Raw genomic sequence first — 12,956 nt, forward strand, 5'->3', positions numbered from 1 at the left:
GTCATTTGATGAAATCAAACTGTTAACACAAAAGCGTGGGCTAACGCTTAGCGCTACTAATGCTAATAAAGGAGGTTCCCAGTGGGCATTCAGTCTGTTATTGTCTCCTTTTCTTCTGCTCTGGTTTCTTCTGCATGTTCAACACTTTTTCTCCGTCCTCCATCTCATCCCTAGTTTTCTTTTGTACAGTCTGTGGAGGTCTCTGTCCGGCTCTCACGGACTTTGCTGCTCCATGTTATCAATCAAAGGGTCTTTCTTCATAAACTGCAGATGTCTGATGGACCTCCACACGCCGACATAGCTGTCACTAACCGACTGACCGGAGGTGGTGTTCTCCTGTTGGAGGTGCTCCCTCTGCATCTCCAGCACCTCCTTTTCCGTCATAACGCGGGAATTCACGCCTCCTTCTCCACCTCCTCTTTCACCATCTCCTGTCCACACCTCTCCATTACCCAAGCCAGCCGGCGCTGCCTCCTCCTTCCCGTCGCTGCTCAGCACTCCCTCTATCTCCGGACATCCTGGATCAGATCCAGGACCGTCACCGTTCAGCGGCGGCTTCTCTCGGTACGGCTCGCCAGGCGGCGCGCCATCCTTCCCGGCCTCCTCCAGGTCCTCGTACAAGCTCTTCTTCTTCGTCTCAAAGTATTTGACCACGCAGTAGGTGATGGAGCCGACGGTGTTGACCACCACGCCGCCAATGAACAGCCCAGTTGGCGCGACGTCGCTGAACGCCAGCATGCCGACGGTGATGGTGGCGATGCTCTTGACCACGCCGACGAAGCTGGTGGTGACCGCGGAGTTGATGTAAGTGCAGTGCAGCGTGGTGAAGTTCATGGCGCAGCCGATGAAGACGCAGAAGACGAAGATGACCGTGATGTGCGGGTCCTTCCAGCCCTCGTACGACCACATGTTGATGGTGTCCATGGAGATGAGGGAGCAGACCAGGAGCACCTGAGAGAGACAAAGAGACAAAGAATCACACGGAGGAAAAGTTATAAAGAGAAAAGAAGAAACACGAGAAAAGGACAAGGGGAGAGGAGGCAGAAAAAAAGAGGTAGCACAAAGAATAAGAGGTAGAAAAAACAATAGACAAGGGAAGAGGAAAAGGAGGACATGGAGAAAGCAAGAGAAAAGGACAAGTGTAGTGAAAAAAGAAGAAAAAGGGAAAGAAGGGACAGATTTAGAGGAAAACAGGAACACAAGTAGAGACAAAGACAAGAAGAGAATAAAAGAATAAAGAGTAAAATGAAAGATGACAAATAGAATAAGTGGAGACACAAACACAGACAGCGGAAAAGAGAAAACAGCAGGAAAGACAAAATGGATGTATGAAAGAAAGGAAGAGGAACAAGAGAGAGAGATAAAGAAGTGGGATGGAAAACAACAAGGAGAGAAGAGAAAGAGGGGAAGTGGAAAAGAGAAATAAGCCATAAACAAAGGTGGAAGACAGAAAGAAACGACAAGACAAGACAAGGAGTAAAGACAGAGGAGGAAAAGAAATAAGAAACTGAACGACAATGAAAGAGATGAAAAGTAACTACAGACTAAAAGAGGTAAAGAATGAAGGAGAGAAGTAAAGTCAAAGAAAAAGACGACAGAGAAATCATCAATTACAAAGTGCTCACAGGGAATCGAACCCCCGGCCCAGTGCAGTCCTTACCGGTGAGGCCATGATGGCGATGGCGTACTGCGCCGTGAGCGGCCCATACTCGCTGTCCAGACTGGTCTTCTGGATCAGCACCAGGTAGGAGGCGTGGATGATGACCGCCAACACGCCGGTGACATAACCGAAGGGATCGCCGGTGAGATCACCAGCACCTGGAGGGGGGGGGGGGGGCAGCCAGAGAAGGTTAAAACAAGAAGGTCTGCAGAAGAAGAAGATGTTGGTGAAATATTCCTTTTCCTGATTGTTCTCTGTGATGATTTGTCCTCAGTTCTGTGATTTGTTGTGCTGCTGTAAATCTTTCCGAACACTTTCACTATAGTCTTGCAGTAAATAGTGAGTGTACAGTAAGTGGAAGTCTCCAAATGAAAACCAAGTAAAATGGTCTAAAAAAGTCTAAAAATGAAGCTAAAGCTAAAGCTAACAGTTAGCATCCTCGTGGGCTAACGAGCCACTTGGCCGACATGAACATAAAGCAGTACGGAGGCTAAAGTCATACTTTCATATTATGTAGTTTCAAACACTACGCTTGATATTTAGAAGAGAAACGGAATAACTGAGGACACTATCTGTCTCAAAGGAGTTCCTAAAGATGTCCCTAAACGACACGAAGAGCAGAACAGAGCCGCTAATGTTAGCCTGATGTCTGATCTCTCCAGTCCAGACCATGACGGCCCCCACCGGTACGTGGACTGTCACTCTGAAGGCCTGAGTTTGGCATTTTCAAAATTACCATCTTGGTTTTGGAGCCATGACTTTCATTCCATGAGGTCTGATTGGTTAGGTTTAGGACTGATTATTCACATGGTTGTTGTTTTAGCATCTATCTTCCTCTAAATGGACCATCATTGATTAAATGAACATCCTGCTGTGCTGAAGAAGACTGTAAACTAGCGACTGAGAGCAGAAACTCATCAGGAAACTGTTCCCTGAGCTGATAAATCATTTCCTCATTGACTTCCATCCAGTCAGACTCCTGTTTGGAGCCAGTGACGTGGTCCTCATCACTTCCATGAACAGGTACAGGTGTGCTGTGCGTGCAGTGATCCCAATTCCTCCTCCTACATTCGATTTGTTCTTCTGTACCTTGGCAACGTACCAGTCAGCTCAAAAGAAGGAATAATTAAAAGAAAGAGGAAATAAGAGGAAAGAGAGAGAGAGGGAGAGGGAGAGTGTGGGAGTTTGAAGGTGGGAAAAGAGAGGAACTGGGAGAGACGATGAATGAAGTCAGAAAATGGAGCAGGAGGAGGACAAGAGAGGAAGATGGAGAATTAATCCTGTGCTGAGTGTATGTGGGCTGGAAACTTACATTCAAAGCAGGAGAGTCTGAAAACCCCTCAACTCACATGGACTCACACCAGAAACACACATTTCTCCTCATGTGACAGTTTGGTTTAGATCTGTGCTCATATTTGGATTCAAAGTAATACTAAATAAAAATGTGTTTGTGTTCATGAAATAAAAATTATTATTATTTTCTCGGTAGAAATTCCTCCGAGTGGACGTTTTGACCTGTGAGGCTCCGCTGCCCTTTACAGAAATCAAAGAGTGCTCGTGTTTTATGTGGAATCTGATCAAAACTGAATATAATCAATCAGAATCAATCTTTTTAATGAGGTCGGTCATATCATCAAATGAGGTCAAAGACACCGTGACACCAGCTCATGTGTCAGCATCTAGAACCATAAGATTAGAATAAACCGTGATTTCTTTCTCCTCAAATAACACAAACACATTAACCAATCAGCAGCAGCTCCTGTGTCCTGTTCTCTAAAATCCCTGTTTTAGTGAATGTAGTCTGGTGTGTGTGCTGTTTGTGGTTAAACCAAAAGGATCTTCCAGGTCTCTCTCTGTTATATCGCTCTCTGCACACACACCAGACTCCATTCACAAAAACAGGGATTTAACCTCAGAACACAGGAGTTGCTGGTTTACTGCTGCCTCAATCAGTTTGTTTATGTTACTCTGTGTTATGCAGTAATTTCCTGAGATAACCCTTTAAGATGCAAAACAACACAAATGAACTGACTGATGGAGGCAGCAGCAGAGCAGCAGCTCCTGTGTCCTGTTCTCTAAAATCCCTGTTTTAGTGAATGTAGTCTGGTGTGTGTGCTGTTTGTGGTTAAACCAAAAGGATCTTCCAGGTCTCTCTCTGTAGGGATCCTTTCCATGATGCTGTCACACACTTAGAATAACACTCTGAGCCTGTCAGTGGATCAAACAAGCACTTCTAGTGGACCTGCTGTGATCAGGTGCAGTTGTCCCAGAGGATCACGTTGCAGCCATTGCAGCCCGTTTGGTGGCTGCTGGCTGAGGTGATCTACTGGACCAGTTCCAACACTTTTACTACCTACCAGTCACTCAGACACCAGGATAAGTGATTTAAAGATACCATTTAATGTTTAGGATCAGTTCTGGTTAAAAGAAACCATGGACCCATCCCCCGCCCTGAGCCCGTCACAGCAGTGTAACGTTATGTTTCCTCTGCAGAGGCTCTTTTAGTCGAACTTCACTGCTCCTGCTGATGATGATGATACAGTCGAACCTTCATCACCATATCAAAACATGACACCATCATCTGAGGTGTTAATGATGCAGTGAAGCAATTTAAAGCCAAAATTTACTGATGAACCAATTTTTAAGTGACACACATAGAGAACGTTGACAGAATGATTTCATCTTGCCTGATTAATCCATGGAAGATGCAAATATTACATTTTCCACAAAGAGAAAAGGCGATTATCTCCAAGATTAAACCCAGAATGATGAATCTGTCCATTAGACTCATATTCTGCACATTTCACCCTTCGTGTGTCGCCCCCCCTCCGGCCTGAGGAAGACTGAGAGCAGCAGCAGTGGGGATTGATTCAGGAAATGAATTATCTGTAGGTTTTTTTGTTTATGACTCCGGGATCATTAGCAGTAATGGAAGAGGGAAATTTACTGCTGGGAAAGATGATTAAAGGATATTGACAACGGCAGGAATTAATGTTAACGGTTAAACAGCTTCAGACCGGATTGGATTTTTAGAGCGAAAACTATTGCGGGTCTGTATTTTCTTTCTTTCTGTTTTATTTAAGCATTTTTATTGAGACATTAGTGAACATACATATATGTGTTATTGATGAATATGCAAATGCAGTATGAAGTTCCTCTGAGAAAACTACCTCTCTTGTTGTTCAGGCTCAATTCTCCAATCAATAATCTCTGATATGATATGGGGAATGTTTGCACCAGCACCAGTGGGAGTGTGGGGAGGTTATAAACGGAGCCTGGAGGTTATTTCTGCATCACTGAGCTCCACCTTCATCCCCATGATCCAAAAGCGACACGTAATGTGGACGAAGGGTTTCCTTCCATTAGCACGCTTGTTGAAGGGACTCCACGTATCTATTGTTTCATTACTGCGGTGTTTAGATTTGGGACGTGTGGGAGGAGATGCCCCCGGGTTAGTGGGGGGGTAGTAGAGTGAAGGTGGGCAGAGCTCACTACTACAATACTGAGACATTTGTTAATTGCAGGATAGAGACAACAGGAAAGGAGACGATGATGTAAGAAGGGACAGATCATAGAGAAAATACAGGAGTTCTTAGAGGGAGAAGGTCTGAGAACATGGAAGAGGAGCTCAGCCTATTGATCAAGACTGAGAGACGCTTCCATGTGGATGGTGTGGAGCATCAAAAACACTCGCAGACTTGAGAAAGAGAGAGGGAGAAAGGAAGAGTACGTTTAAATTAGGTGAATGGGGAAATGAAGAGAAGGTAAAGCCAGAGAGGAAGGGCAGCAGAGGAGAAACACAGTCCCTGCAGGGGTTTACGACCAGGCAATTCAGCTAAATGCCTGTAATATGTGTGTGTGTGTGTGTGTGTGTGTGTGTGTGTGTGTGTGTGTGTGTGTGTGTGTGTGTGTGTGTGTGGATCAAACTCTTGCAATTTATTCTGCAAAAACTAGTCAAAGTGGAGGAATGTTGGTAAATGTTAACCTTGCAGTGAAACCACATGTCCTCCTTAAAAGTAGACAGTCTCATTCCCCAGAGCGGCTGCATACCAACACCCATTCTACTGTTTAGGAAGCTAGGAAAAGGTTTAGTAAGTCCCAGTACGTTGTAAGTTAAATGCAGTAGTAAAATACCAGGACGTCCTCCTGTATCTGGTCACATTGTGCTTCTGGCCCACAATGCTCTGCTCAGTGGAGGAGAGAGAGGTTCAGACGTCAGGGAGCAATGTTCTGACAAAGTGTGCTGCATGCAACAGGATGTAGTTCGTAGGAGCAGCTGCAGAACATCCTGCAGGTAAAAGGTGTGCAGAGGAAGTAGAACGACCATCTCGGTCAGATTCACCGAACTAAAGTTCAGTTCAGGTGGAAAAACAGACGTCGCTGTGTGACTACAACATCACACAGCTAATGTGAAAGGGGTTTCCTTCACTCTTTCTTCTGGTATTTGGCTCACTACTCTTTTCTTTCCAGTTCAGAGTTCACTGGGTTTTGGGTTTAAACACTGTACAGTGCTCCTAAAATAAGGTTCGGTCACATAGAGCTGCAAAACAATCACAGACAACTGCAGAGGGACTCTCTATGCACAGTGTGTGTGTGTGTGTGTGTGTTTACCAGCCAGCGCAGCTCCACCGGTGGTGATGATCACAGCTGTCACCACGCCAACGGACGGCACGCCGTTCCTCAGCACACACACGCCGATGCTGAGCGTGAAGAGCGGCAGGCAGCGCTTGAACACGACGTACATGGGCAGGCTGAGGCCACGCAGGGACCACAGCGTGAGAGTGGACTGCAGCGTGGAGAGGATACACACCGCGGCGAACTCCTGCACACACACACACACACACACACACACACACACACACACACACACACACACACACAGTCACTCAGCCAGCAGTGAATGACTCACAGTGACTGCACCTGATCAAAGTACATACAGGTGCTGAATGTAAAGAATCCAAGCTTCTTCTTCTTCAGGAGTTTTAATGTGGATCTGACACTGATGGAACTGTTCCTGTTTCTTGGATTAGAAGTTACAGTCTTATGTATAAGTGTATCGCTGGTGCCACCCTGAATGACACCCTGAATGACACCCTGAATGACACCCTGAATGACACCCTGAATGACACCCTGAATGACGACGGTCACCTCAGAGGTGCTTCCCTCAGGGCGGGGGTCTCTGATCCATACAGGCAGTCCTGTGGTTGATGTGCTACTGGTTCTTTAAACAAGCTAAAACCCTGCATGTCACCATGTTTCTCTCTTTCATCGCTTTTCCCAGGATTCACGGCGACAGGATCTCATCTGTTGTTATCAACGCGTCCGCCGCATCAGGCGTACGGTCACCAGACCTCTGTTGTCATGGTAGCGATAATAAACACGCTGTTTGGTAACGTTTACGGTTAAGTTCAGATAAAAGCGCTCCGCTAACTTCAAAGGGCCGGAAATGATTTAATCATTATGTTTCACATGTTATTGGACTGAATGGATCAAATCCTGACGGTGAGACGAATCATTTCAGGGGGCGGAGATCTTCTCTGGACCTGATGACGTCACATTAATGACATCATTGGCCTCAAAGACTGGTGCACTGACCTCCTCCTCCCAACACAGACCTCCTCCTCCCAACACTGACCTCCTCCTCCCAACACTGACCTCCTCCTCCCAACACTGACCTCCTCCTCCCAACACAGACCTCCTCCCAACACTGACCTCCTCCTCCCAACACTGACCTCCTCCTCCCAACACAGACCTCCTCCCAACGCAGACCTCCTCCTCCCAACACAGACCTCCTCCTCCCAACACCGACCTCCTCCTCCCAACACAGACCTCCTCCTCCCAACACAGACCTCCTCCTCCCAACGCAGACCTCCTCCTCCCAACACCGACATCCTCCTCCCAACGCAGACCTCCTCCTCCCAACACAGACCTCCTCCTCCCAACACAGACCTCCTCCTCCCAACGCAGACCTCCTCCTCCCAACACCGACATCCTCCTCCCAACGCAGACCTCCTCCTCCCAACACTGACCTCCTCCTCCCAACACTGACCTCCTCCTCCCAACACTGACCTCCTCCTCCCAACACAGACCTCCTCCTCCCAACACAGACCTCCTCCTCCCAACACAGACCTCCTCCTCCCAACACTGACCTCCTCCTCCCAACGCAGACCTCCTCCTCCCAACACTGACCTCCTCCCAACGCAGACCTCCTCCTCCCAACGCAGACCTCCTCCTCCCAACACAGACCTCCTCCTCCCAACACAGACCTCCTCCCAACACTGACCTCCTCCTCCCAACACTGACCTCCTCCTCCCAACACTGACCTCCTCCTCCCAACGCAGACCTCCTCCTCCCAACACTGACCTCCTCCCAACGCAGACCTCCTCCTCCCAACACAGACCTCCTCCTCCCAACACAGACCTCCTCCCAACACTGACCTCCTCCTCCCAACACTGACCTCCTCCTCCCAACGCAGACCTCCTCCTCCCAACACTGACCTCCTCCTCCCAACACAGACCTCCTCCCAACACTGACCTCCTCCTCCCAACACAGACCTCCTCCTCCCAACACAGACCTCCTCCTCCCAACACAGACCTCCTCCTCCCAACACTGACCTCCTCCTCCCAACACAGACCTCCTCCTCCCAACACTGACCTCCTCCTCCCAACACAGACCTCCTCCTCCCAACACAGACCTCCTCCCAACACTGACCTCCTCCTCCCAACACAGACCTCCTCCTCCCAACACAGACCTCCTCCCAACACTGACCTCCTCCTCCCAACACAGACCTCCTCCTCCCAACACTGACCTCCTCCTCCCAACACAGACCTCCTCCTCCCAACACAGACCTCCTCCCAACACTGACCTCCTCCTCCCAACACAGACCTCCTCCTCCCAACACTGACCTCCTCCTCCCAACACAGACCTCCTCCTCCCAACACAGACCTCCTCCTCCCAACACAGACCTCCTCCTCCCAACACTGACCTCCTCCTCCCAACACTGACCTCCTCCTCCCAACACAGACCTCCTCCCAACACTGACCTCCTCCTCCCAACACAGACCTCCTCCTCCCAACACTGACCTCCTCCTCCCAACACAGACCTCCTCCTCCCAACACTGACCTCCTCCTCCCAACACAGACCTCCTCCTCCCAACACTGACCTCCTCCTCCCAACACAGACCTCCTCCTCCCAACACTGACCTCCTCCTCCCAACACTGACCTCCTCCTCCCAACACTGACCTCCTCCTCCCAACACAGACCTCCTCCTCCCAACACAGACCTCCTCCCAACACAGACCTCCTCCTCCCAACACTGACCTCCTCCTCCCAACACAGACCTCCTCCTCCCAACACTGACCTCCTCCTCCCAACACAGACCTCCTCCCAACGCAGACCTCCTCCTCCCAACACAGACCTCCTCCTCCCAACACTGACCTCCTCCTCCCAACACTGACCTCCTCCTCCCAACACTGACCTCCTCCTCCCAACACAGACCTCCTCCCAACACTGACCTCCTCCTCCCAACACAGACCTCCTCCTCCCAACACTGACCTCCTCCTCCCAACACAGACCTCCTCCTCCCAACACTGACCTCCTCCTCCCAACACAGACCTCCTCCTCCCAACACTGACCTCCTCCTCCCAACACAGACCTCCTCCTCCCAACACTGACCTCCTCCTCCCAACACTGACCTCCTCCTCCCAACACAGACCTCCTCCTCCCAACACAGACCTCCTCCCAACACAGACCTCCTCCTCCCAACACTGACCTCCTCCTCCCAACACAGACCTCCTCCTCCCAACACTGACCTCCTCCTCCCAACACAGACCTCCTCCCAACACTGACCTCCTCCCAACGCAGACCTCCTCCTCCCAACTCTGACCTCCTCCTCCCAACGCTGACCTCCTCCTCCCAACACTGACCTCCTCCTCCCAACACTGACCTCCTCCCAACGCAGACCTCCTCCTCCCAACACTGACCTCCTCCTCCCAACACTGACCTCCTCCTCCCAACACAGACCTCCTCCTCCCAACACTGACCTCCTCCTCCCAACACAGACCTCCTCCCAACGCAGACCTCCTCCTCCCAACACAGACCTCCTCCTCCCAACACAGACCTCCTCCCAACACTGACCTCCTCCCAACGCAGACCTCCTCCTCCCAACACAGACCTCCTCCTCCCAACACAGACCTCCTCCCAACACTGACCTCCTCCCAACGCAGACCTCCTCCTCCCAACACAGACCTCCTCCTCCCAACACTGACCTCCTCCTCCCAACACTGACCTCCTCCTCCCAACACTGACCTCCTCCTCCCAACACTGACCTCCTCCCAACACTGACCTCCTCCTCCCAACACTGACCTCCTCCTCCCAACACTGACCTCCTCCCAACACTGACCTCCTCCCAACGCAGACCTCCTCCCAACACAGACCTCCTCCTCCCAACACTGACCTCCTCCTCCCAACGCAGACCTCCTCCTCCCAACACTGACCTCCTCCTCCCAACGCAGACCTCCTCCTCCCAACACAGACCTCCTCCCAACACAGACCTCCTCCTCCCAACACCGACCTCCTCCTCCCAACACAGACCTCCTCCTCCCAACACTGACCTCCTCCTCCCAACACAGACCTCCTCCTCCCAACACTGACCTCCTCCTCCCAACACAGACCTCCTCCTCCCAACACTGACCTCCTCCTCCCAACGCAGACCTCCTCCTCCCAACGCAGACCTCCTCCTCCCAACACTGACCTCCTCCTCCCAACACAGACCTCCTCCTCCCAACACAGACCTCCTCCTCCCAACACTGAACTCCTCCTCCCAACACTGACCTCCTCCTCCCAACACAGACCTCCTCCTCCCAACACAGACCTCCTCCCAACGCAGACCTCCTCCTCCCAACACAGACCTCCTCCTCCCAACACTGACCTCCTCCTCCCAACACAGACCTCCTCCTCCCAACGCAGACCTCCTCCTCCCAACGCTGACCTCCTCCTCCCAACACAGACCTCCTCCTCCCAACGCAGACCTCCTCCCAACACTGACCTCCTCCCAACACAGACCTCCTCCCAACACTGACCTCCTCCTCCCAACGCAGACCTCCTCCCAACACAGACCTCCTCCCAACACAGACCTCCTCCTCCCAACACTGACCTCCTCCTCCCAACGCAGACCTCCTCCTCCCAACACTGACCTCCTCCTCCCAACACAGACCTCCTCCTCCCAACACTGACCTCCTCCTCCCAACGCAGACCTCCTCCTCCCACCGCAGACCTCCTCCTCCCAACACTGACCTCCTCCCAACACAGACCTCCTCCTCCCAACACTGACCTCCTCCTCCCAACACAGACCTCCTCCTCCCAACACTGACCTCCTCCTCCCAACGCAGACCTCCTCCCAACACAGACCTCCTCCTCCCAACGCAGACCTCCTCCCAACACAGACCTCCTCCTCCCAACACTGACCTCCTCCTCCCAACACAGACCTCCTCCTCCCAACACTGACCTCCTCCTCCCAACACAGACCTCCTCCCAACACTTCTGCTGCTCTGCCAGTTCCAGTGTGATCAACCCCTTAAATGGCCGTTAAGTATTCATGTCGGATTTAGGTTTTGGGTTTTGGTTTTGGATGTTGAATCTTGTCAGACGACACCAAACGATGTAGGAGGAGCATCAACACAGCATCCCATTTTAGAAGCAGACAGAACAAACACTAAATATCTGCTTCCTTAAGTTAATTCTAATCCTCTTCCACCTTTTCTTTGCCTCATGCAGACTTTGGTCGTGCTCAGCTTGCAGCACGAGTATTTTGGCTGAAAAACTGTCCTGCAAATAAAGTTAATTAATCTTAGTCAATCAGCTACTCAACCGACCTGTCAATCAATCAATCAATCAATCAGTCATCAAGTGGAAAATAGGCAGGCCGTTTTACCAATACTGGGGGGGGGGTTGTTCACATTCATATTGTACATGTTACATGTGATTCTGTTGGCTTCAGTCCTGTAAGTATATGAAGAATAATAACTAGTGATAATATTCATGATAAGCACGTTCACTTTGTGAGGGACAGAAGAATCAGAGTCATTTCAATAAAAGAGTGTCTGGTTCACTTCACAGCTTCAGACGTGAGTCTGTGGCCCTGAGCAGGAGTGAGTGTCAGTGTTCACCTTGGACAGCTGCAGGCTGAAGGGGGGGATGCTGATCTTGCCCAGCCGCCTGAGGAGCTCCAGGGTGAGCGCCGCGGTGCTGCTGGTCAGCAGCTGGATGAGCGTCAGGAAGTTGAAGTGATAAGTACTGATGAGGAACTTCAGCAGGATGTTCAGGGAGCCGGAGAACACGCCGTGCGCAACGGCCACGGAGATCCCCAGCAGCCGGGTCCTGAACACATCCATGGTGGGCTCTTCACGGAGAGTCAGACGGCGGGTGCAAAGTGTCGGAGGGCCGGGGGCCCCTGGACAGCTCCGGTCTCGGAGAGGAGGAGGAAGCTTTGGATTTTACGCACAGCCGCGACGCACTGCTGCTGGACGGGGGAGAGGGGGGGAGAGGAGAGGCACGAGGCTAAGGGAGCCTCACGTCTGCACCGGCTGAGGAGGAAAGAATCTGCATCCAGGAGTTAAAAAAGAAAAACTAGAACTAGAAGAGAGAGAAAAAGCTCCTCGTCTTCTCTCCTGAGTTCAAACTGCAGTTTCTCTTCTTCAGCTGCGTGAAGTCAAATATTCAGAATCAGTTTCCACTCTCTCACTTCATCACTCACTTTCTTTGCGCTTCTGCCCCAAAAAGAAAAAAACAAAACCTGCGGTAACTGCGAGAGAGCCGCAAAGGAAGAGAGAGGAAAGAGGAGAAGAAGTGATTCCGGCAGGAGAGAAGAGGAGAAGCAGCAGCTCGTCCTCTGAGAGCTGCGAATGAAATACGACATTCTGCCGCAGCGCCTCTTGGCTGGGGAGGGAGAGAGAGAGGGGAGAGAGAGGGGGGAGGGAGAGAGAGAGAGAGAGAGAGGGAGCTGGAGGGGGGAGGGGGTATACCCTGCTTATATCAATTAACCTCCACAAACACCAATAGAAATGCGTTTTGCACAACAGGAAGAGGAAATGTAACTTTAGCTGTTCACACATGCAGGACAACCCTGAGCCACAGGGAAGGATATTAAAGTTAGAGAGAAACCAAAAGGAACTAATAGAGGGGGGTTAAAACGGGGGGGGGATTCAACAAAACCAGGAGACACAACCAGCACTAGAACAACAGCAGACAACTAATGAGTCTAACCAACAGCACCAGTCATGAGGGTGGATAATAAAGAT

At 50.8% G+C, this 12,956-nt stretch overlaps 1 protein-coding gene across 1 annotated transcript; it reads right to left on the bottom strand.

Moving 5' to 3' along the window:
* Nucleotides 1–207: 207 nt before the first annotated feature.
* Nucleotides 208–12,050, bottom strand: slc35d3 (solute carrier family 35 member D3). Its single transcript, XM_070849732.1, has 4 exons — nt 11,826–12,050; nt 6,272–6,482; nt 1,661–1,818; nt 208–951 (listed from the first exon to the last, which is right to left on the bottom strand). Exons 1-4 carry the CDS (start codon nt 12,048–12,050, stop codon nt 214–216), a joined length of 1,332 nt encoding a protein of 443 aa, XP_070705833.1. The 3' UTR covers nt 208–213.
* Between the last annotated feature and the right edge of the window lie 906 nt (nt 12,051–12,956).

This window comes from Pempheris klunzingeri, chromosome 18 (genome assembly GCF_042242105.1).
Source record: "Pempheris klunzingeri isolate RE-2024b chromosome 18, fPemKlu1.hap1, whole genome shotgun sequence".
NCBI lineage: Eukaryota > Metazoa > Chordata > Actinopteri > Acropomatiformes > Pempheridae > Pempheris > Pempheris klunzingeri.